The 25,683-nt window shown below is 40.9% G+C and overlaps 1 protein-coding gene and 1 long non-coding RNA gene across 7 annotated transcripts in view; one reads left to right on the top strand and one right to left on the bottom strand.

Annotated features, from left to right (window-relative positions):
• Positions 1–71: 71 nt before the first annotated feature.
• On the top strand, positions 72–11,313 carry LOC146766065 (uncharacterized). Its single transcript, XR_014958387.1, has 2 exons — positions 72–211; positions 2,372–11,313. It is a non-coding gene; the product is annotated as an uncharacterized LOC146766065 (long non-coding RNA).
• IQCE (IQ motif containing E) overlaps positions 4,709–25,683 on the bottom strand; it is a 28,573-nt gene continuing 7,598 nt past the window's right edge. For 4 of the 6 annotated variants that reach the window (XM_021539677.4, XM_085591682.1, XM_085591680.1 and 1 more), the window contains 13 exons: positions 25,291–25,340; positions 22,588–22,745; positions 22,084–22,139; positions 21,576–21,778; positions 20,668–20,772; positions 19,818–19,920; positions 17,533–17,628; positions 17,299–17,322; positions 16,326–16,421; positions 15,178–15,305; positions 14,371–14,486; positions 10,111–10,227; positions 4,709–6,616 (listed from right to left, as the gene is read on the bottom strand). In XM_021539677.4, coding sequence (XP_021395352.4) covers positions 10,112–10,227; positions 14,371–14,486; positions 15,178–15,305; positions 16,326–16,421; positions 17,299–17,322; positions 17,533–17,628; positions 19,818–19,920; positions 20,668–20,772; positions 21,576–21,778; positions 22,084–22,139; positions 22,588–22,745; positions 25,291–25,340 — 1,251 coding nt within the window. In that variant the 3' untranslated portion in view covers positions 4,709–6,616; position 10,111. Of the gene's footprint in view, positions 6,617–6,698; positions 6,845–10,110; positions 10,228–14,370; positions 14,487–15,177; positions 15,306–16,325; positions 16,422–17,298; positions 17,323–17,532; positions 17,629–19,817; positions 19,921–20,667; positions 20,773–21,575; positions 21,779–22,083; positions 22,140–22,587; positions 22,746–25,290; positions 25,341–25,683 lie in introns of those variants that run through there. The other 2 variants (XM_021539678.4, XM_085591684.1) reach the window with 2 other exon arrangements.

The following is a 25,683-nucleotide window of genomic DNA, read 5'->3' as shown; positions in this document are numbered from 1 at the left end:
CCCAGAGGCTCCGCGCCCGCCCCGGCGCCGCCCGCCCGCTCCCATTGGCGCCGCCGCCGCCGCCGCCCCGCCCCGGCCCGGCCCGCGCGGCTCCCCGGGAGCGCCGCCGGGCCCCGACCCGCCGGGCCCCGACCCGCCGGGCTCGTTCGTTCCCCCACGGAGCTCCTGGTGCTGTGGGTCTCACGCTGCCCTGCAGTCCTACCAGCGGAAGGTGCGTTTTGGGCTTAGCCTAAAAGCCAGCGGGGTAAAAGCGATTCGTGTCGCAGCAAGTGGTAAAGGCGGGCATAAAGTCGCTTTTTGTTGGCTCCTCTCGAGTCCGTCTCAGCGCACATCCTGAGATGCACAGGCAGCAAGTTTGTGCCTCCCCGATTCGCAGTTCTTGGAGGCAGAATGTTATCCGGCACTCCCGTGGCTGGGCACACACATGGCAAGGGCAGCAACACAGGTGAACATTAAGGAGACGCCTCTCATTGTGTGACAGCACGACGCGAAAAATAATAAAACAATAATTTGAACAAAGTCTTGGAATCTCTCTGAATACCTCAGAAATGAGAGGATACGGCACTTGAGGACATGGTTTAATAGTGAACATGGTCGTGGTGCTGGGTTGATGGTTGGACTTGGTGATCTTGGAGGTCTTTTCCAACCTTAATGACTCTGTGGTGCTGGGCGCAGGGCCACGTGTGGCAAAGGGTGGGTGTCCACACCCAGATCCCACCCCTCACACCAACACCTCCCCCTCCAAAATAACCCCAAAGTGGACCCAAACCACTCAGCACATCCAAGCCCCTGTGCCAATGACCACATCAATGCCTCCATGCCAGCTGAAGCTTGTTCCCCAGCACTGACTGCCCCAGCAGTTGTTTGCCCAAAACTCAGGGGGAAATTTCTGGAGGTACTCAGGTGTCTAAAGACATGGATGCGTCTCTTGAGTGATTCCAAGTCTGCCCTCCACCTGTTCCACAGAGATATGCAGTGCTCTGGTTCAGCTTCCACCCTCTGTAGGCACAGGTTTGGCCTCATCCAAACCCTGACCCAAAGCCAGTGTGTTGCTTCATCAGCTTGAAGGAACCTACAACTCTCAGTTTGTTTTGATGACATCATAAATAAGAACCTGAATATTTCAGCAATGACAGCATCTAACTGCATAACACCACAGAGCTGTGCATGAGGTGGGCTCCTCACAGAACCACTCACACACCACTTTCCCAAGGATAACACTCTCACACAATGGGGAAGGCTTTTCATTTCTTTCTAAACAGAACAGAAAATATTTCTGGGTAAAAGGTAAAAACGATGAGTATACCTTCTCAGGGGATCACGTCAGAAACAAGTAAGTACATAAACATTCTGGATAATGCTAGGATAGTGAGGTAAAACAGAAAAAATAATAAGCAGCAGCTATCCCAAATTCATTCACTTTATTACAAAGATTGTACTGCTCTTGTTGCAACTGAAATGCATTTAAAAAAATTGCTACTTTCTTTTAAAAGGAATATAATGAATAATTTAATTTTTGCTGTAAGTACGCAGCGTGGCCCAGCATTAATGCAGGAGCTCCTAAACTTGGCAGGTCTATTCAGACCATCTCCCAGACCTTCAGTCTCTCCATCCCTGTGCCCCCATCACAGCCCTGCTGCAGCACACCTCACCCACTGCTGATTGCTCAAAGCATTGTCTTTTAAACACCACTCAACATAATTTGGAGTTGGAAAGAGAAAAAAGGACCATCCAGTCCTCTAACAGACTTCAGGCAAATGATTTCCAGGTCTTGAATGCTTGAGAAACTCTCATCTGTTTAGAATTAGAAACTGTGATGGCCCATGAAAACTTAGAAAATATTGGAATGCTGCGTATCCCACTGGAAAAAAAAGGTTAACACCAACAATTTTTTCTCCTAAAGGGTGGCAATCAGTAGATGTTATGGAGACACTCTTTTGCAAGTGTGATTTTATTCCTTTTCCCAAATGCCACCAGGATTTTGTGCTTTACATTGTCCTGACTGATGCATTTCATAAATAAGGGGACCAAAAATGCTAAAATGGGCCATTTAACCCCTTAGAGCACATAAACATATTTCTGCTGATGTTCTGAAAACTTCAATAGCTTTTGACTAGGACAGGATTTTCATATGAGTATTATCAACACAGCTAAAAAAAAAATCTTATCACTCACAAATAGAATTAAGACACACGTCAGAGGGTTTAGAGCCACACACTGTGTGCACAAGTACAAGGTACACAAGGGTACAAGATACAAGACCTCAACTCCCTCCAGCTTTCTCCAAGAAAAGAGCTGATTTTCCTGCAGGAGGACAGCTAAACTTCAGCCGATTTTATTTTCTTCCTTATTATTTTTGTTTTTTTCACAGTGCTGGCAAGGATAGATGGATGGAAGGAGAAGGAATTATTTCAAGGGCCAATGGTCTAACATATTTCACCTCCAGTTCTAAACCCAAAGACAAGGAGCAGAGAGACCTCACTGGGAGCAAGAGATCTCTGCCTAAGCCCCTTCTGACACAGAGTTTATGCAGCTTGGCACTGAAACACTCAAGGCTGGAATCTGTCCTGCAGCTGTAACCACAGCCACGAGCCTCTGGATGGACACAAAACCTCCAGCAGGCTGCAAGTCCAAGCACCTCTGTCAGCATGAGAGGGACAGGGGATAGAAGATGCAGCCAGGACGCCACACTGAGATCTTGTTTGACAGGGCTGACGTAAATCAAACTGCACAAAAGGTTTTGGAATAAATGACAGGAAAAGCTGGATGCTGTTCCATGGGGGTGGGTGTTTGAGGCACTCTGCAGGGCTGGGGGTGAGTGGGAAAGGGAGCAGTGCTGGTGTGCATGCCTCCCCTCAGCCTCCTGCTGCTGAGACAACTGGATTAAATTAGAGCAGAATGAGGACTGGGGATTACAGAGAAACAGAGGCATCAACAGTTTTCATTTCTCCCCCACAATTATTTATAATGATATGGGAAAATGAAAAGCAGAATGGATTCAGCAAATGAGAAATAAAAGACAAACCACAGGATCCAGCACTAGCCATACTTTCCATGGCATCTCAGCCTGTTGTGCCACATCACAAAGAAATATCTGCAATTCTTGGATGTCTAGCATCTCTCATTTGATCTCATTTGAACTCTTGAGTACATGACAAGACAGTTATCAAGGCTCTCATGTTTAGATTATAGCAGCCTTTCTTTTCTTTCCCACACAAATAGGTACACTCTCTTTTGCCAAAGCCAAATGAATAAATGAGACACTGTCCTGACATCCCAGGAAAAAAATCTAACAGTAAATCACCCTTGCATGGAAAGCAGTTCTACAGTCGAGCAAAGCAAACTGCAAATGTCAGCCTGTTCACTGGTAATCCTGCTGAAAAATAACCCAAAGAGCAGTATTAGTGTTTGCTAACTTGCCCTGACAGTGGCTTTGCTAAAGAATCAATGGACATAATAGGCAGATGAGAAGTGCTCCACATTAAAGACAGCAAAGATAAAAAGACTAGTTCAAACCTCCAAAATAAGGCAGCCAGTGCTGTCCTCCATCCTCTTGAGACCACCAGGCAGTCTACAAAAGCCCTCCAAGAAATGTAGCATTTTTCACTCTTCACAAGCTTCTGATTCCAGACATCCCTACTGCTGAAGTGGTACTGGCAATGAGAGCACCTTTTAAAACAGCAATCTCCTACCCATTTTTTCTGATTCACTATGAAATTAAATAATTCAGCTTTTAATATCATGTGGAGCAGGGAGTCTTCCCCTGACTGTCAAACCTAATATGTGCTCCAAAAGGTTTTAGCCAACAATACAGATTAAAAAAAAAAAGAAAAAGGCAAGTTTGCACTCCAAGTGCCAGCAGATGGATGAGTTACCCTCTTGAGACAGGGACTAAATTACGGATGGTCATGGGGAGGTCAGGGAGGCAACCAAGCCTTGGCACTCAGCTGCCACTGCTGGGCCACACCTCTGACTCTGCTGCTCCATAAACTCTGTCCTTCCATCCCTCCGTGCTCCTTCCCACTGAGCTAAGCTGTGCCTCCATTAAAATTACCCTTCCTCTCCTCCCAGGGCTTCCTCTGTAATTTTCTGCTCAAAGTCAAAGGAAATAACAAAGCCAGGGCTGCTCTCCAGCCTCCCCCAGACATCGCTGCCCCCTCCATGCCAGTTCTGTCTCCAGCCTTGCTCTCCCAGTACAACCAGGGATCTTCCCAGCTGACTTCTGCTCCCAGCTTGAAGGACTTCCCCTGAGTGGAGGCATCTGCAGGCAGGAACATACATTTGGCTCTTCATGACTTTCCTCTGACATCCTGCCAGGGACTTTCAGGTTTACACAAAAAATAGCCACTACCAGGGCCAGCAAAAAAAGCTTCTAGCCAACTGAAAGAAATAATAAGTTAATTCTCTCATTTCCAGTCCTGAGGCGATATTCTCTCTCTTTCTCATGTTTTACTGATCTTTTTAAACTGAGTTCTAGGGAAATGGGTGGAAGATGTGGAAATCCTATTGCAAAAGCACCTGCCCGCTCTTTTCCCCAGAGAGCCACACAGAGAACATTCTATTATTTAGTTAATTGCAAAGAAACAATTACAAAGGAACTTGGCAAACTCTCTCTAATCACAGCAAGACCCACTGCAGTCCAGTAAGTTCAGCAAATTAGCAAATAAGTGAACATAAAAAGGAAAGAATAACACAGCTCAAATTGCACTTTGTTCATTTGTTTTGTCACTCTTCATTTCTATTTAATTATTTAAGGTATTTCTTCATAACATTCTGGTACATTTTGTATAATAATGAAGGTTTACTAGCATGGAAAGTGGCTATTAAATATCTGCCGAGAGAGGAAAGAAAACTGCCAATTCTCTGAGTAGATTATAGAGAGCCTGTTCAGGAAAGGTTTCCAGGTTAGATAAATAGAAGGTTCTGCCACAATTTCTATAAGTTCCAAATAAGGATTATTGCTCGATAATGGCAATGCAAAGCAATGTTTGTGCAGAACGTTGTAACTTGTACTACAGGCACTCATGGTCAATCACATTTATTAAAAGCTCTTCTAATTTTCCATGCATGTACCTAGAGGCCATTCAAGTACAGCCTTTTTTTACATGAGCCCTGTAACCAAGTGACAGATCTTACAGTATTTCATCCCTAAAGTCACAGTGCAGCAAAGACTTTCAAGCTGTGCTCCACTGCCGAGGCAGAGGCAATGGATAAAGCCTCAGATAGTCTTCATTGAAATCACAGAGCTGAGACAGCCCTGACTTATTGATATTCTGAGAAACAGTGGTGACTGATTTTTAATTTAGAAAAGGTGATAAAAACCTTATATTTAAGAGTGTGCTTTCTGTTTACCTTCATTTTCATGCAGAACTGATGGGCTGAGGAGGGGACAGGAATGAGATCCAGGTGTGGGGTTGTCTGGCTGACAATGAGGGAGGGAAGACAGCCCTTGGCAATGGACATGATGTCCCTCCTGCTTCTTCCCAGACCATTTTGAGCATCATGATTTTATGAAAGCTCTGTTCACACTACCAGCAATAGAAGCCCTGAGACAAAACCCTCCCCAGGAGAGGGGAGCTGGGACAGCCTGAGCAACACCTTGAGCTGGGACATTGCTTCAGACACAGCTCTGGTGAGGGGAACAACACAAACACTGTCCTGGAGAGCAGGGGGAGTCCAAGTGCTCAGATTTGAAAAGGGTAATTGGGAGGGCCAGGCAGGGAGGGGCAAAGGGAGCAGGGTGCAGCTTCATCAGTGAATGAGAGCAGAGTGAATCCCTGAGAATTCACAGCAGCTCTTGCTGTTCCAGGCTGTTCCTTGAGCACAGCAGCAGTGGTTACTGAACACCACATTATTATACAAACACGTGTAACCAGCATGCCAAACTCACCAAAACCAGGCAGGCATTGGGAAGGGATGTCAGTGCTGCCTCCACCAGCACAGCAGCACTTCAGCAAACAGAAGGAAACATCAGAGGAACTGATGCAGCACCTGACCACCAACCATGCCTGAAAATCCTTCCCTAATATCCTGAAGTCTAACATGGAAATTTTGCTCTTTGCAGCTCTTAATGATGCCCATTGAATGAAACTTTTTTTCTCCCCTTAAAAAGTTTGTATGAGGCAAGCAATTCATTAGCTGACAAACCTACCACAGAGAGATGCTGTAAAGCTTGCAAGAATCAAGGGCATTCCAACTTCAGCTGAAGACAAATTATGGCTTAATATAAGTAAGTGTGAATGTTTAATTGCTTTCAACTAAATTCAAGACCAGTCTGCTCCAAGAAATAATACCAAATTTTTCCATTCATGCCTCATGGATTACCTCTGGTGTTTAAGATTTAAAACTGAAGTTTCTCATAAGAAATGCAGAGAATATGCCAGTAGAGCTGAGAGGAAAGAATAAAAAAGAGCAAAATTTAATTAATAAAATCATCCAACAAAGACTGTCTCATCTTGTACTCTCGTAGCTGTTGTAGTCCTACACCAAGGACTCTGCTTGACAGGAGGATGACTGCAGGATTCCCATGTTTTCACAGCAGTTAAAAGGGTCTTCAATTTCCATCAACCAGCAGAAGGCTTCTTTAGGGAGTCTTTAAAGGCTTTTTTCAGTGGACCTGGAAAGGAATGCACATGTCCTAGCTCATTCCAGAGCTTCACAAACAGCAACAATAACCCAGGTGAGAGGATACAGTGTCAGTAAATTGTTGAACTCTGTAGTCTCCTGCTCTCCCTCAGCTGCTGCCAAACCAGTGTTTAAAGCAAAAACCCATCAACTCTTTCAGTTCCACCAGGTTTTGGTCAGGAACACTGCTCATTCCCAATGGGAAAACCTTGCATCTGCACTAGAAGAAAAGAAATTCCACACCTTACATGTTTCAGTTATCTTGTTACTGTCCACTCAGGAAATCAGGGATAAAAGGTCAGCCCAGGTGCAAAGAGAAAACAGGAGTGTGCAGCAGAGGCCAGAGGGGCAATGCAAATACAGCAGTAGCAGAAGAAACACATAAATATTTGGTTATAAACTTTATTTCAAAATTCAACAGTTCAAAGACAATTCATTGCAATTATTTTAGCTTTTCAAAGATCCCAAAATAAATTATATAAAATACTTGAACAGTTCTAAATATTAAAAGGATCATAAAAATTAATGGTGCTCTCATATGCCAAGATTAATCCTTTTCCATTTTGACTACATTAGAAGTTGCCTGTGCAGGGATTATTTTTAGAGCTATGCAGGAAACAATACAGTTTTTCAGGTCTTGATGCCTCAGTAAAGATTTACAGGCAAAGGCACTTAAGGGCAAAAAGAGATCAAGAGAGATAAGATCCCATTAAAGTCAGATCTCTGCACTCACACACAATTTCTAACTAACACTGCTGCAAACTGCAGACGGTTTTAAGTCAGAAACATTATTCCATATTGATAGAATGGGAAGTGTGCTTTTACATTACACTGGATAAAGGGGAGTTTAATTTTCCTTCAAGACCTTGACACCCCCACTAGGTTTCCAGGGCTTTCTACAGAGGTGTTTTTCAGAAACAGTGTGTTTGTACAGGGCCTATCTTGGCAGATTTGAGCCACACTGATTTTTACTGTCCTCGGCTCCCTGTTGAGGAAAAATGCCATTTATTAAAAAATTGACTTTTTCGTCCTTCTTTGTGCCACATTTCTTCCCATGGGAAAATTTATAGGAAGATGGATAACCACAGAACCAAACCTAGTGTCAATCACCACTCACTCCAACACATTCCATCACAGTGGACAACAGAACAACACCTAAGGCTAACACTGTGCAGGCTTCTCTTCCTATTGTAGCACACCAAACTCCTGATATGTAGTGAACACATAATTACCTTCCAAAGTAAGGTATGAGTTTGAAGGCCATCTCAAGGTTAGTATCAGATCTTTGATAGCTGGGAGATAGCATCCCCAAATTTAGAAAGTTTTAGACACATTCTGAGTCACCCCAGAGAACGCTTGCTCCTTTTCACTCTGGTTTCTGCCTGGGTCTGGGTCATCCCAAACTCCAATCTCCCATTAATCCCAGAATTTGTCTATAGACAGCTGCTGGCCACATGCTCAGCTCAAACACAAGACTTTCTGCTCTGTATCAATTTCCTAATACTGTCATATTGCTCAGTACAGCACAGTAAAGTAAAAGAATGTTTTCTTTATTGCATTTGCTGCCCCAGTATCTCCCTATAGGATGACAGCCAGGCAGGTATTTGGTATCAGCCTTGGTCCTGACACTTTACACACTCTCCTCCCTTTAATGTGTCAGGCCTCATCTCTGGTTACCCTCTGGAGAGATCCATGACAGAGTCACAGTTTCAGACCTGAAATATTATACACAACAACTCAGTACAGCACTGCTTCCATTTAGCAAAATAACCCTTCTTCTTCATGTGACTTCCAGAAAAAGAAGGAAACATATCCCAGCTTCTACCAAAGGATTCTATCCTTTTTTTTTTATGTATATTTTTTTATCCTTCCTGCAGATGACAGTCATGTGACCAAAGCACCAGCAGGAAAAATATACCCAGTTGGAGTTCAAATGACATTCTTCAGACTGCTTTGGGTATGGAGAGCTCCCAAAACTGCCTTTGGAAATAGCACAGGCAGCATTTCCACCGATGGCATTAAATGAAATCAGCTGCATTGTGCTGCAGCCATCCAGTTTCCTCTTTGGCTCTAAGTACTGGCACAAACTATGATAAGCCTCAGATAGTCTTCATTGAAATCACAGAGCTAAGACAGCCCTGACTTATTGGTATTCTGAGAAACAGTGGTGACTGATTTTTAATTTAGAAAAGGTGATAAAAATCTTATATTTTAGAGTGTGCTTTCTGTTTACAGGAGACTTTATTACTCTTTGATGACAAAGAAACCATTGGTGTTTCCAGAAAACCTTCACCACATGCTTGTAAAATTAATTTCCCCTTCCAGTAAGTATCATGATTTATCTAGCTCACCTTAAAAAACCCACACACGTTTCAATGTCTTTGAAGGATGTCAGTGCAACAGTAGGAACTATCCAGTCAAAAAGTACAGTTTGCAGAGAAGCCCTGGAAATTCCCCCTCTGATGAAATCCTCAGCAGCCCATCAGGCCTTTGGTCTTTCCATGGATAATTACACTGTGAGTGCTTTTTTCTGGATGCAGCACTAATTTCTGTTATAATCCAACCTACCACTTCTGCTCCCAATCCAAACTGCCTGGATTAGATATGAGCAATGTAGCCAGGTGAGCATTCCAGGCAGTTCCATCTCCTGTGTCAAGTATTTTTACACATTAAAAGTTGACCATGAAAAACACACATAATTTGTGACCTTTTAAGCAGAAAAAACACTCACAAGAATATCCCTTCACAGCACACTGATGCTATGACACACCTGCCCTGACAAATCCCAAAAGCTGAATATGTCATCAGACATTTCAACACAAAACAGTACTACACATATAATCATACACACAGAGGAAAAGGTCAATAAATAAGAAAACCCAGCTAATACAGTGGGCCTAGAATAGCCCTATAGCAAAGAAATGGCTTTCTAAAAGCCTTTACAAGGTCTGCACAGACTTTAAATGTTCAGTGTAAAATTTTTAAAAAGATATTAAAATATGATACAGTAAAAATTTTAAATAGTAAAGCACAGATAACAAATACCAGTTGTACCCTTTGCATACACGGGCTAAAAACTAGAGTTATGTCATTTACCATTTTCTGATTAAACAAATTCTTTTAGTTGACCTGAAACAAAACTTTGTTTGGAATTAAATATCTTAAGGCTTTATTGCTTTCATTTCAATTTGGCAACTGAATTTATAATCCTCATTAAAAGCATGGAAGTGTTTTGGTTGAGTTTTTAAATCCAAACTCTCTGTATACCAGGAGGGTAAGGCTAACAGTCAGTCAGTGGCTTTTAGCCATAAAGTCTGCAGAGACAACACATCAAAGAATTACTCATTTGTGGCTGAAATCAGGTGAATTGCCATTAAAAAGGGGTTGATATTCCCCCTTTTTCCATCTTTAAGATGCTTGATCTTGGTACAAATAGTTTTGTTGGTGAACCAAATAATCCAAGCCCAACAGAGGCTGTTAGCAAACCTTAGAAGTGGGTGTAGCTTTTCTTCACCTGCAGCAAGGGAGGGACAACAACATCATCATCAGAGTCCTCGGAGTGAGCCTCGTCCAGGGGCACACAGGGAGCAGAGCAGGACCTGTCTGAAATGATTCCAGCAAAAAAGGTCATCAGCAAACAGCACTGACCAAAACAAACCCTTGGGGCAATTCTCTGAGCCGGGAAGTTTCCCAGCTTACTTGGAGTCATCCATTGATGGCTGACTCTGATGTTTTTGTGCATGGAGCTATTTCTGCTCCTCTTTAATGAGCCACAGTGCACAGCAAGGGTTGAGCTGACACACTGACCATGCATGAGTTCTCTTACTGCTTTTAAATCTTTGCAAGGGGTTACACACATACCAAGTAAAGCCATTTGATACTGAAGCCATTGCAGGTGAAAACCAAATATTTATTAAATGGCCAAAAGGAAAAATTGACCCAAGCTTAAGCTACACAAAGAGGTCACAATGAGAACCTGACTCAGATATAGATGGAACAAAGGGAAAAAAGGTAGAAGCTCTCAGTCACAGTCTTTAACCCTTATACATGTAAAACACCCAAAATATTGTTTACATGCTGTTCTACTCTAATGACAATAAAAACAGTGAGCACACACCATTGAGTTTTCCCCCTTTTAAAAAAATTGTTTCTTTGCTATTTTCCTGGATGTGTTTCTATGCATATCAACCATTCCAATATTTAAAGTTCAGGTTGTGAACAGATATTCCTGATGATTCCAGTAAACACTGGAGAATCAGAGGCATAAAATGAATATATACAAAGTCCCTGACACAGGAAGAGCAGCACCAGCAGCTTATAACCCCTGTGCAAGAGATGTAGGAACTAAATGATGACTGCTATTAATACCTTCCAGCACAATATCCTCCCCTCAGCTATTAATACCTTCTAGCACAATATTCTTTCTCAGCTCCACTTATTTTTCAGTTTCAAACATAAATTCTCTGAAAAGACTCTCCCAGAGAAGAAAACAAATCAAGACAACCTGTGGTAGAAAGAGGAAACAGGCGAGAAGCTACAGCCTGAGGTTTTGACCTGAACTGGAAGGCACACAGAGAATATTATGCAGGGAGAACAGACCTACCATGGATCTTGTAGTGAAATAAGAGACTCCTGGCACAGGAAAAAAATATCCTGGTATGGAAGAGCAGGCATACAGAGAAAGTGGAAGATGGAATAAAGAAAAGGGACCACAACTGGCCCAGGGATAGGAAAAGAGTGACAGAGTCTGTGAATGGCAAGGGGGATGCAGGGAGGCCATTACATTACATTGACCTCAGCCTAAAGCGCAAGGAAACACATAATTTTCTAGTTAAGTGAAAATCTTATCTGCACCAGTCAACAAACAATGTCAGAGTTTTTCAGGGACATTTATGAGATAGTAGCACTGGTGATATGGAGGAGAAAAGGGAACTGCCAAAACCAAGCATGATAACCAGAAGAAGCAACTCTAAGAATAAATATATTATACAGGAAATAGCTTAATATTATCCAAATCACCCTTGATTATATCCTGCTCTCAAGAAAATATGAGATTTTCTTGCCCTCATTTTCAGTTTAACTTCAACTTTATCTTGGTGCTTGTGATGGCTAAGCACTGATATGAGTTAAGGGTTGTATGTAAATTCATTAGGATTCCAAAAAAGCCTGAAATGAAGTTAACAGTTGGAGCCAGAGTGGTCAGTAATATGCAAAGGGAAGCACTGCCCTTAATCAAGATTGCTGTGCATGTATAGAACATATTCTTCCTTCCAGTCACTCCCCTGACAGAACAAAACAAAACACAACATCAAATTTCACAGGCTGAATTGTTGATGTCTCTTTCATTTCATGGGAAACAGCAGAAATGGCTTTATAAAATCTCCAGGTCCTGAAGACAAGCAAAGCAGCACTCAATAATACACTTAAAAAAATTTTTCTCTTTTCCTAGAAAATAGAGACATTCAACCTGATGCAAACAATGCTACACCAGGATTATATCCATTCATTCTAGCAGATGTATAAAGTTTTTTAAAACACATTTTCGTCTTCCCCATTGTTCTTAAAATAATGCCAAAAGGGGTAGTGAACTGAAATGATTTATTGCAATACAGATATTGTCTGAAAGCTCAAGATCATTTTAAGACCCAGAGGTCATGAAATGCAAGTCTAGACTTGGGACAAATGAAGAAAGAACTTGTTCAACAGTTGCATGATTTAAAGCTGTAAGAATTTGATTGCTTTTAAATCACTCAGCTGCTCAACAAGCTCCTTGTTTCACATCTTTTCCAAGCTGCAGGATGACCACTGAAATCCCAATTTATCATCAAACCCCAATTTTGCCAGTGGATTTTTCTATCAGTCATGAGCTCAGAATGGCGTGGACTTTTAGTTAACTTTAGTTTAAGCTACATAAATCCACATGGCAAAAAATCAAACAGATCCCTGAGGGGTTGCATTTACACCAGGATGCTCTCCTTCCTTTAGGAGGTTTCTCCTAATTAATTTTTTGGGAGATTTTGGTTAAACACTCTCATGTACCAGGACCTAATGCTTCAGAAAGCTCAGTGCCAGGCAGTCTTTGGGGCATCTGTGCAGTTACAGAAGCACATCCCCAGTGTGCCTCTCCACAAACCACCTGGATACATTCTCTCCTCATCCCAGAATCTGAAAACATCTCCCACATTGATAAAATCAGCAGCAAACAAAACCTGGTCCGCTCCCAGTCACTCCTTTTTGATATTCACCAGGAAAGGACTGCAAGGAAGAAAGTTTGAAAGGGTTTCCTCTGTCTCTCTTCCAGTATAAACTATTCCAGACCTTCTTCACTCATCAACTTGTCATCATAATCTGCAATAAAACTTAGCTTAAGAGACTTCATAGCTAGACAATGACTGTGCTCTGCTGGTACTCATATGACTGGGTTTATTGGACTTGCCTCATCTTACACTCCTCTGTGGGTCTTAGAAGCACTAAGCATTTAAGGGATTCTTTCTCTTTGAGTAGAATTTCACAACTGGTTTACCCTGGCTTTAGAGTGAGCATGCCATTAATGACTACGACAGCAGAGCTCAGGCAAAACCAGGTGCTGCAGCACTATTTTTTCATGGATACTATCACCAGACATAATTAAAGTCACTCAAAACTCAAACATCTTCAGAAGCAAGTCCTACCTACTCCTTCACAAAGTAGAACATGCCTCTGAATATGGAACACAGTGAAATTTCTTAAACACATTTTCTTCCACTGAAGTGTTACCTCTGTTTTCACAAGCCCTGCAAATCTGGCTTATTCCCCACCTCCTGTCTTAGAGAAACAGCCTCACTGCTTACAGCATTCTCTGTCTCAGAGCAAGCCTGCAGGGACTGAGAGCTTTTCATTGACAAAAAAACTGAGCCAGTGTTTCTCAGGTCACACTCAAAGTTGCTCCTTTTTTCCCCAACTGGTCCATAAAAGCCTAAAACATTCCACTGTGGACAGAACCAGCCCTTTTCAATTTAACTCCTTTGAAGCTGCATGTCTAAGGCTGTCTTATCTGCAGCATTGTTTTGCCTTTCTTACTCTGTACTTCTAACATCTTCCTAAAAGCCTCTTTGGCTTTAACTCCATCTTCTCACAAACAGCAATAAGGAATCCAAGAAGAAAACCAAATGGCACAAGAGCCATGAAAATGACAGATTTTCTCAGTTTGTATTACAGCAGTACTTGCTGGCAAGGTTATCCAGGACTTCATTTTTCCCCCTACTGCAGCAACTGAAGACTGCTGAAAACACCATGACCAAATGCACATGGCTGCCTAGGATGGCTCTTTCTAGCAGATGTCTGTCTATCTTCTGCTGAAACTAAGTCAGGCTGGTGCAAATGCTCTCAGCTTGTCTATGGCTAAGGGCCCAAAATGTGATGGGAAGTACCATACTCCAGCTACAGGGCTGAAAAGGAAGCAGAGAGGCAATACAGGGGAACACCATGTTCCCTCAATAATTACCACTTACACCAGAGAGACTTTCCAAACCACAGCTGGGACAAACAGACAAAGCACTGTGAAGAAGCTGGTGCTGAGACTGTCAGAGCTTTTATTTTTTATGTAGGGAACTGCACGTGCCAGTAGAAGCAACATGTCACCAAATGAAGCCACCCACATGGAGTACAAGGATGCACATGTGTGTGCACATGCAGATGTTCTCAATAAAACTGTGCATGCACCCACTCAAAACACCCAGACTTTTGAACACAGGGGAGGGAGATTACCAGGAAGAGGAGATGTGAGGACTGAAGGTCTCTGGGGTGCTGCTGAGCCTGGTTTCTCCTCTGTGATGGGAACTGCAGGATCAGCTTTCCCACTGGGGGCACTGGGCACAGAGGACCTGCAAAGAGACACTCAGAGCATGAGGCACAGAACAGTGTTTGCAGTCTCTCTTCACAGGCTGTGCTGAAGAGTTTCTTGTGTCACTGCTCTATCACCTGCAGAAGTGAACCCAGACACTAAACAGAGCTGACAGCCATGTAACTCTCCTTGTAACCATGGTAGCTAACATTAAAAACTTTCAGAGCAGTAAACCCTGGAGAGAAAGGAAGTATTTTTCAAGAGAGTCACCATAAACCTAAGCAGTAATCAAATCCCTGCACCCTGCCTGAGCTAAATGACTTGATGGCATTTTAGCTTCTCCCTCTTCTTCCCCCACATAACCCTTCACCTGCACATGTCAGGGCTTCAGATTCACACATTAAGCAAACATATCAGCAATCTCTGTGATAACAATAGTAACCTTTCTGTCCCAAAGAGTGATTATTTCACTTTACTTTCACCCACTGCTATGGAAGACAACATGCAGCAGGATATGGGAAGACTCCTGCTGTCACAAAGCTCCTTTTAGTTGCACATCTTTTGAATCTTCTCAGGAACAAGCTCTCCCTTGTCTTTTTTGTAACATTGGCCTTGTTCTCCTTTTCTGCCAAGGGACCCACACTAAAACTCTATTTAAAAAAAATACTCCTCTCCTGTAATAAAAATGATTTTGCTATTGCATGTTGCAGAAGTATCTACTCCTGGCTTACCTCTCTTGAAGTAGCTCTGTACGTGCTAAGTGAGCCCTGAAAATGGACTGGATGAATGTCACAATCTCATCTCTCTCCTTGCAATCAGAAGAACTCAAGGAGTCTGACATGGAAGACAGGCAGGAGTTCTGCAAAGCAATCAGATTAAAGAAAACTGACCTTTTACAGATTGCACAGAAGCTCGACAGAACCTTTCACAATCTTCTTGATTGTGAAACTGGCAGTAGAACAAACATCCCCATCTTTTGGTCTGCAGTTTTTAAGGTTCTGTAAGACTAAATCAGCAGGAAATGCAAATCTGATCATCATATAAGCTTTGAAGCATCAGCATTCAATTAATGAAAGAGCAGACACCTGCAAGGAAAATTCCATTTATTTTCCAGGAAGGAAACCTTTTGAAGATGAAGGAGGTAAGACAACCTTCATAATGGATTTATTTTCTGCTTGTATCAAGCCAAGTATTCAGTCCTCCTACATTGGGCCAGTTTACCAGAATCAAACAGCATAGAAAGTGCAATCAGATGGACAACCTGGATGGAGAATTACAAATTAACTATAACCTGCTAAAGGTCCAAAGGATATTTGTATAACCTGGCAAATGATTTACAGAAACTGAATGTTTAATTGGTAAGGAAATTTTTTCATACTCAGAACTAAAAAATCTGGAGCAAGCTGGACATAAGAAAGGACACCAAGTCTTGGGTTGAGCATGCTTCACCAAGACTCCTTTGCTTTTCAATCCAATAAAAGATGTTTTCCAGATTCTCCTTGCTGAACTTTGATGAACAAAGTTTTGGTGATTGAGTAGTGAACCCTTAAGAGCGGGTAAAGTTTTGAACAGCACTCCAAATTAAAGACTTAGGGTGTACTATCTGATGGGAGAACCAGGGGAAAAAAAGAGTCAGTGTTACAAGCCACAAAGCTGAGAAGTTACAGCTTTACTTCTAAGAAAAAGTGTGAACTACAGAAAGGAAGATGGAAAGCCAGGGAATGAGCTCAGTATCTTTCTAGAATTACAGTGGTGTTGCCAACCAGCACATTAAAACAATCACCAGGTGATTCAACAAACTAAGCCTGGAAGTAAAGTCCTTTACAGTGCAAGATAAACACAGAGTGATGCTGGGATACCCATCTGTCCCCACAATTACCTCGGTGAGAGACTTTGCATCAGGCACCCCAGCATGCAGCAGCACTTTCTGTCGAGATAAATGTCCTCTGAAGGCTGCCTGGAGCAGAACCACTGCCTGCCATGGAGAGAAGTGGCCATTAGCTCCTCTGAAAGATAACCCACAGACACTGCACCTCCAGGGTCAGCTCTGGGGCTAAATTCCATCTGGGAGGTGCTCAGGACTGATCCTATCAAATGTCAGTGAAGTTCTAGCTGCCAGCAGCAGCCTGAACTTCACCGACACTGCACCATGCTGCCATGCCCACATTGCATTCTGGCTACCCAGAGGGCTCTGAGATGCTCTGCTGCAATCAGAAACCAAGCCAAGCCTGGCAGACCTTGTGGTGATTGCACTAAATGCAAGGCCTTCCACTCCCCTCACAGATTTTACTGGGTTATAATAAAAAAAAGCATTTAGAACAGCATGTATTTGTCACATGGTTAGAATAAATTCAAATTTATTTTAATGTTCTGGAAGAAAATAAAGGTAAGATGCTACATTGTGCTATTTGAAAAAAGCAGTTTAATTAAAACCCTTCTGCAAAATATTCATCAATAAATGACTTTGTGTGACAAACTTTTCATTATCTTCATAATTCTCACAGACATTTCTCCTTAGCAAAAGCTTTAAATCCTATTTAAAATCTTTCTTAAGACTCATCATAATTAAAATCAAATCAGGATTAGAATTATCTCATTCAGAAAAACTTTCCTGTCTGTTGGTATCAGATTTTGTTGAGAATTTTCAGAAGCTTTCACCTTGCAGAAGGTACCAACTATGGAAAATTTGAGACCAAAAATTTGAGACCTCTGACAAAATACATGCAACAAAATCAGGATGTCAGAAGGAAGATTATAGCCAGTCTGAAGAACAAATATTGTATTGGCTGTTTGCCCTTTGATACAAATCAAATCTGTTGTACTGTTTGGTTGGGTGTCATAAACACACTTACCTCATGCAGAGCAATTTCTTCTTTCTGAAATGAAAAATGCACATGTTAATGCTACAAATACATACACGTTTTAGCTAATAAAGATTTGCCAAATTTTCCCCAATAATTGACAGACACAGAAAATACCTGTCCCAATCCCTGCCAAACTCAAACAACATAATCTTTCAAGATGCTAAAACAAGAGTAAGATTCAGAGGGGGATGTCCTAGCTGTCCCCTGATAGGAGAATCTCACCTTGGTTTTGTACCTCCTCCAGTATCTCTGGATAATTTTGGCTGCTTGTTCTTTCCTGTGATTTTCTTTGTCTGTAACTGTGCAGACTGGAGGAGCCTGCAAAGGAGAATCTCTAAGTTAGCACAGGAAAGACAGAGCTGTGAGGGAACAGATTACAAATGACTCAGGAAAATCAGCACCAGAGCTCATCCTGCTGCAGGGCAGGGGGAAGTTCAAGAGGAAACTCTTAGTTCTGAACCCTGCTCGTGTTCAAACTCATCATGGAGATGACTCTGAAACACATCCCTGCCCCCTCTCAGGCCTCAGCAGGGCATGGGAATGGCAAAGTTTCCATTTGCACACACTCCTGTTTTTCTGTGCATTGCTAAGGCACTCCTAACTCACTGCTTTGTGCTCAGAAATAATTTGTATGTTAGAAACAGACTGAGAACAAAAATCAGGTTATCTGATTTTGCAGTTCTTCTCCGGGAAAGACAAGCATTAATTAACCAGGGAGGTCTCTTATGCCTCATCATGGCAACTGTTGCCCCATAATCATCTCTCTGAGTTTACTGAGAGCTGGCCATGTATGACACCAAGCTTGTGTAAGTTGGCATAAATCTACTCTTCTATCTTAATGAAATTAATTAGAGGAAAAATGAAGAAACCAAGAATAAAACAAGAATTTGTTCCAATAATTTCTCCCGAGGTGTGGTTGCATATTCCACCTCTCACCATTTGATCTTTTAGATCCCTAATTATACCACCCTACTTGTCATACCTCATATGCCAAACAAAAGTTAAGTGCAAGTTTAAAAGACTAATTTAATTTGTTGGTGTAAAATTTTAACTAGAGGAACAAGAGATTTTATAGACTCTGAAAAAACCTCTTGATTCTGTGAAAAGAATTTATTTATAACCTAAACCTGCCAAGCTCCAGGCTTAAGTTTAGCAAATGGATCATGTCATATTAAAAATGACAACCTACTATTAAAATGAGAAATTGGTAGGAACTTAGTGATAATTACAAATAATGGGAACATTTAAATAAATGAATGGCTACTGGCCAAGAATATATATAGTCTGCAGAGGGAGAAGGGAGCTGTTTGCTGGCTGTTTTTAAAGACTCCAGTTATTTGGTATTCAAAACATCCTCTAGCATCTATGAGCCTGTAACACACAGAAAAGAATCGACAGAATGACACAGTATATCAGAAAGCAGAACCCTCTTAAGCCACTGGACATTTTTATTAGTACTTTTTACAACATGTATTTCAGGGTCTATTTATTTTTAAGTGCAAATCAAAATCCCCAGTAATAATTTCCAAGTAGTATTTAGTGAAATGAGATTAACATGGCCACAGTGCCTCTGAATGCAGCTCTGTCAGTGCCCATCCATCTCTGCTGGCCAATTACCTCACCTGGAAGAGGGACAGAAGATTGCAGAGATATCAAATTCAGACATATTTTACAAAACCCCAAACTGATTCCAAAGTCACACTTAATACTGTCCAGGACTAACAGATGCACAAATATATTTATTAGATAGAATACCTCAGCTCTAGGAAAACTTCACTTGGAAGTGAAGTCCACTTATTGTATTGACATCTTCCATAATTCTTGACCTAAATATTATGTTCCACCAGCAGCAGAATTAAACCCCCTCAATTTCCATGATGATGAGTGCTCTACATCCTGTAAATCTTCCCATGAAAAACCACCTCACTTCCATCATAACAGAAAAGCAAGTGAGTATTTTCTGACTGGAGAGCTCTTGTGCCCTAAGTGACCACCTGGCCAGCAGAAAAAACACTGAAAGGGGATTTTTATCTTTTGCCAGTCTGCCAGGGACCACATTTACCTGTGTCTCCATTCTTTATCTGACTGTTAACTCCTACAAAACCTCCCTCCTTCTACAAAATCAAACTGAAATTAGGCAATGGCCTCAGATGCTGTAAGAAGATAAAAGTAACCAGAATTTTTTTTATTTTTTAAGAATTGAGAAAAGCCCCAAACACTTAGTATTTTAAGTCTTTTGCAATATTACACTGAGCAAGAAAAAAAGCAACAGCAATGCAGAGGATTACTAACAGAACAGCTTCAAAAAACTCCCCAAGTTGCAGTGTTAATTATTGAAATAACTTATTTCCAACAAATATTGGGAGTTAACCATCATTATCTCTACTATAAGATTTGATGCATCTCTGAAAAAACAAAGCTGACAACTCTTCAGACTACCAGCTCCATTTGAAATCTATATCAGGCACAAGGAAAAAAGAAAAACACAAACAAAAATGTAGCTGTACCTTACTAAGATTTTCCACTGTATCTTCTGCCATCTGTGTTTTCTCCTCCTCCAGCTTCAACTCCAGTTTCCCTACTTTCTGTGTCAGGTTCTGGGTTTCCTCACTATTATTGGAAAAGCAAAGATATTTATAGCTTATAGAAACTTTCTGTTGACCCTGCTTTGAAAATACTGAACCTAATTCACAACACTTGATTACTTTGGGTTTGTTTTTTAAGGCCAAAGAGAGAACTGCTCAGGATGATACCTGTTCTCATAGTAACAGACAAATAACATCAATTCTCAATCTGTGATAGCAGAGCCTTATGTTAAAACTAAGAAGTCTCAAGGTTACTGTGGTAGCCTTGATACTATTATTAATCTATTTTGATCTGCTACAGTTTTATATTTGTCAAAGTCCTTCCTCAAAAAACAATATTGAAATTATTTTTTGTGCCCCTTGCACAGGATTATCACTCACAGTTGTATAGAATACAAGGAGTAACTGGAGTGACACAGAGGCAGTGGTCTAGAAACAGGCTAAGGTAAAGAGAGTACAATATTTTCCTAGAGAAAAAAATTACTGAGCCCAACATAAAAGCTTTTTACATTTATCTTACGGCTTTTTATTATAATTTAGGTCTTATTTTTACTGCACTACTTAAGTCTTCCACCTCCTCTAAAAGCACTCTATAGAAGTCTTCCCCTAGTAACTTACTCCATCCCTCCAAACACTTCTGCTTAAAAGAATCCCCAGCTTCTTGCAGTTCAGATGAACTCCTACACAATTTGAGCCACTTCAAAAGAGAATTACATTTGAAGAGATTTTTTTGTGGGGTTCCAAAAGGATCTATTAATACAAAATGCTTTACCTTAACGTCTGCTCTTCTGTGCTTTTTTCTTCCATCTTTCTCTGCCACTTCTGCAGCTCCAGCTCCACTTCAGCCTTAGCCTCAAGCAAGTGCTTGATATCTAATCTACAAAGGTACAAGGAAATCTCAGTGATACCTAAAACATTCATACTTCTACAAAGTAGTAGTTTTTTCTTTAAATTTCTGAATCAGTTGGGTTTTTTCAAATTTGTGAAGTAACTGAATGTTTAATTTTTCCTTTCAAACAAAAAAAAAGTGCAAGTACCTATTGCTGAGGAGCAAAACCCCTCCTCATGTGCTTTCACTGTGCATTTTTGTTCAGAGGTGACACAGGAGGCAGAGTGTCACCATCACACCTCCATGTGGGCATGTCCCTGCTCAGAGTGCTCAGATTAACCTGCCCCAAGGCCCTGACACACCAAACACTCCAGGCAATACAAACTGCAAATCAACCACTTATGGGGAGGACAGAAGTCACAGAGCATTCCTGGGCAGAAGGCAGGTTTAAATGGAGAATTGGGAGATCAGGACAAAACATGGGAAAAAAAAAACCAAAAACCACACACACAAATTTTTACAGCACAATACAAACAAGAAATGCTGCATAAACATATAACCCTTCAAAGGGTTTTCAGCATGGTTGTCAGAAAAATAAGCCTTGAAAAATGTGCTGGAAACAAGCAGAAATTCTCATTTTCCATCCTCTGGCTTTTCTTCTTCAGTGTAGTATTATGAAGCAAGTAGGACTAGAAAGAAGCTTTTGAAATAAAAACTGAAGGGATTCTCAAAATTAATATTCTAGTTGAAAATGTGAATTACTTATTATTACATCATTTCATACCAGGATCAGAAATGATGAAATACTTCACACCTGCAGAAGAACATCCCAGACAAGGAGTCACACTTACTCTTTAGTGAGCAGGAGATTCTGAAGAGCCTTCCTATCATTCTTCAGTTTCTTCACCAGCCTTTGGAGGCGACAGCATTCCTCACCTAAATGTTGGGATGATGGAAGATCCAGGTCCACAGAATGTGAAGGTGACACAGCAAGCACTTGTGATGCTTCAGTGTCAGCTAAGGACACCCTGCTGCTCTTCATGGCACACAGTTTCTAAGCAGGGTAAATTTACATGGAAAACACACACACACAAAAAGAAAATTAAATTTAGCGTGAAATTATTTTATTTAGGCCACGAGAAAAGATCAAATGGAGGTTAATTCTAAAATGTGCATCTCTATCAAGTGTGATAGAAGAAAACAGGGAGGGAGGGCTCATGCTACAGGCAGCAGGTTATGTGTGAGGCAGAAGGCACAGGGCTGAGACATTGAATGACAACATGCCAAGAGCACAAGACAGTGGTTCTGCATTTTCTGCTCCCAGACAGGTAAGAAAGCCACTTAGCTATGACCACTTACTTTTTCTAGATCCAAAATCTTCCTCACCAGCCTCTGTCTGCTCCACTCACTATAATCTAAATACAATAACAAAGTTTTAAACATGTAACTTCATCCATGGGGCAACATTGTTCTTGCTTTTTGAAACTTCTATCAAAAGACCATTTAAAGATCTCTGAATGTCAACTTTAAATATCTACCAATGAAAAAATGAGAATGCGTTTCAAATATTTGACTTCTAAACCATTAACCCTGAAATCAATATAGGCCACTCACGTTCACCAGTTTTCAGTTTCCTCTACCAATTCGAGTTTACAATTCTCAGGGATAATAACAGAGGAAACACAGATCTGACTGGAGAAATCAGACACTCCTGAAAGAAAGTTTTCATTCCAACTTTGCTACCCCTGAATCTTCACCTTGTAATAACTCCCTTATTTCTACCTTTGTAGGGTCCTGCTGTCACACATCTTTCAGATGTACCCAAATCCCTTCCCCCATGTTCACTGATTTTCCAGCACATACTTTTTGTTTTACTGTGAGGAGTGGAAGCGTTCAGCACGTGATCCAGGTCCTCCTTCAGCCTGCGATTCTCAGCCTGCATGTCCCTGATGTTCCTGGACAGCCTCAGCACAGCAGCATTCAGGGCCTTCAGCCTTTTCTGGGTGTCTCTGCCCTCTGCACTTGGAAAAGGGATCAAAACCAGAAAGTTAACTTAAAAGCAGAGAACAAAGAAGCAGCATTAAAAAGAGTGGAGCAGCTTCACTATACAAGTCAGATGGCTGAGTTGACAGCTTCAATTCCCCCATAAAAACATTTCTCAATGTTTTTTTTACTTGGGGAGTTACCTATTCTTTTCTGGAAAAGCATGCAAAGATCATCTTGCTCAGGACTTCCACAATTATTTCAATTTGTGTCAAAAAATTTGAAATATTAAAAATTCATTTATTACTTTTACTTCCTCCCCCACTCTGTTCCATTTATGAATCAACAAAGACACTTGTATGAATATTATTTTTCTTATTTTCTGTTTTTTTTTGTTAAGTAACCTTATAATGCTTTACCAGCATTCTGTGATCCTGATTTAGAAAACTCATCAGCCAACTGTGAGACTCCTCAAAAAAAAACTGTCCAGCACAGAGAGCCAGCCTGCAGGCTGTGAATGGCTTTTGTTCACTAGCAAACATTGAGATTGGGAGAGAGATTAAATAGCTCCCAAACAAATCCAACACCCAAGTGTATTTTCAGACAACTGGAAATGGTGCTCTATTGTAAAAGAAATTATCCTTGTTCTATAAACCCCAGAGAGATCTGAAACAGATTTGAAGAATACAGCTAATATGGAAATGAAAAGCGTCAGAAATGGGAAAGCCTGTTATGTGTTAAAATGACTTTAAATATACAACAGGGATTTTTAATTTTTTTCTAATAAAGGGGGGAAGAAATCTGAGCTTCTTGATGTGCGAAGTTGTAACATTTGTTCACAAAACAGACTCTTAGTGAGATGAAATATATTTTCTTTATTGCTATGAGAAAATTCTTAAAAACTTACTTTTGGAAATAAAGGCCTGAAATAACTGATACACTTCGTTTTGCACAAATGCCACTGTCAGTGACAACCACAGAACAGTTTGTGAAAGGAATCTTACATCCTATCCACTGGAATAATTATAAGGTAAAAGGGGAGATAGCCTACAGTTAGTATATCGAAAAAGGCTGAATTTTTAGCTGATCTCCTTTTTAGAAATTAAAAGGAAATTAAGAAAAAAACAAACAAGGTTGTCCAGATGTTATGGATGACTATCCACACAGCTGTCCCAGACAGGAGGGAAAAAAAGAGTAAAAAACATAACACAACACACCGTTAAAATGGGTTAGTGACAGGAATGATAGAAACCATAACCATACTACTCAGTGGCATTATTTTAGGCTTATCTAAACCCAAAATGAAATCTATTTCAATCCATTTTGAGGGTTTCAAAAGTTAGTTTCTAGCTAAAACTGGACACTACAGTTTCACATACATATAACCAGACTTCAGTATTAACACTGAAAAAGAGAAGCCAAATGCCATTCACTTCAGCCAGAACTAACAGAGACAGACATCATGAAAGAAACACTCTCAAACAACTCTTTCAATATGCCAGAGTCCTGACCTTCAACATGATTTATTATGTCAGTGCCCAGCCTCTCCAGCAGAGACTGACAGTCATGTAATGGAGAGAGACTGCCCTGACCACCACTTTTTGAAGCTATGAACAAATGAGGACAAGGAAGAGACCTGGTGACTCATTTTTACCTGTAAATAAATTAGGTGTGATGGCTTAGAGCCTCGAGAGGCTGGTCACTGCAGACCTGAGCCAAAATACTTTTTTTTTTTTTAAGTGACAAAACAAATTGCAGTTTTCAATCCACAAATGACAGTGAATTAGGGAACACAAGCAGAATAAATTATGACCCTAAAGAGCTCTCACATGTTTCTATCAATCTAAATAATTACACTCAATGTTAAGGCAGTTGTCTGTACTTAACACCAGGAGGTCAAGTATATTTTGAAGTGGTGTGGTAACGTATTTTACTGTCCTACAAGACACTCTTATGCTTTTTCAGCTCAAATAACACTCAGTTGCAGTTATGCTTTTAATTTCTCTTAGTGGAGCTCTGTCTTGTGCTTTAATGCTTTGACTTTTATTGCCTCTATGAACTGTTCACCCTCACCACCATGCCCACACTCGCCCACCAGTGACAAGCACTTGCACAAGCTTCTCTGACACAGTTTCCTTGTCTGTGTCTCTGTACCAAAGGAAAATAATGTTTTCTCCAAGAATATTTTCTTTGCAGCACACACTCTAGAGCAAGATACAGAACTGACTCAAGTGTGAAATGCCAAACATCCAGGGAGTTTGTTTCAATTACCAGTAATGCCAGGATAGGTGTGATTATGAGGGAAGATGTAACAGAGATAAATTTTCAGTGCTATCCTGTACTTTTTAAATAGCTATGGTATTTTTCCAGATCCACAAAATGATCTATCTACAAGCAAAAAAATGTGACTAAGACATATTTCAAGGCTGTGAAGCCAACTAAAGCAGTACCAAAAAAGCAAATCCAGCAATCTAAATGACAAAAACTGTTCCCATGTAGTAGTTTTCCATCAGTTAAAGCAGGACTCGACTGATGTGTCAAACACATGCATGCAAACATTTGCATCAGAAGAATTAAACATACTTTTTCCTTATAGTCTCAGACTTGGCCAGGAGGAGCTGGAGGCGATGAACCTGTGAAATACAGATTCCATTAAGGAGCATTAGCAATGTCAGCTTCCACAGAAACACATTTGTTCATTAGGTGAAAATCAGAACAAGACTCTTTGTGTAGTGGCAGAGTTAATGATGCCATCACTGAAAATCAGGCTGCTGTTAAATTTGCTTTCATCTCAACATTACACTTATGGATGTACAGTGGGTTCTTTATTTGCCCTTTTTCATTAACACACTCAACTTATCGAAGGAAAATATTTTTTCAGTACATACAGCTGGAGCTGTGAGAATAACTATGAAAACCTGCAACCAATGACAGGTGCTGTTAAGGTACAAGAAACTTATCTTAAACATTCCATTT

Source organism: Lonchura striata, chromosome 14 (assembly GCF_050655825.1).
Source record: "Lonchura striata isolate lonStrDom1 chromosome 14, ASM5065582v1, whole genome shotgun sequence".
Classification (NCBI taxonomy): Eukaryota; Metazoa; Chordata; class Aves; order Passeriformes; family Estrildidae; genus Lonchura; species Lonchura striata.
This window is presented reverse-complemented; position numbering and strand designations above follow the sequence as displayed.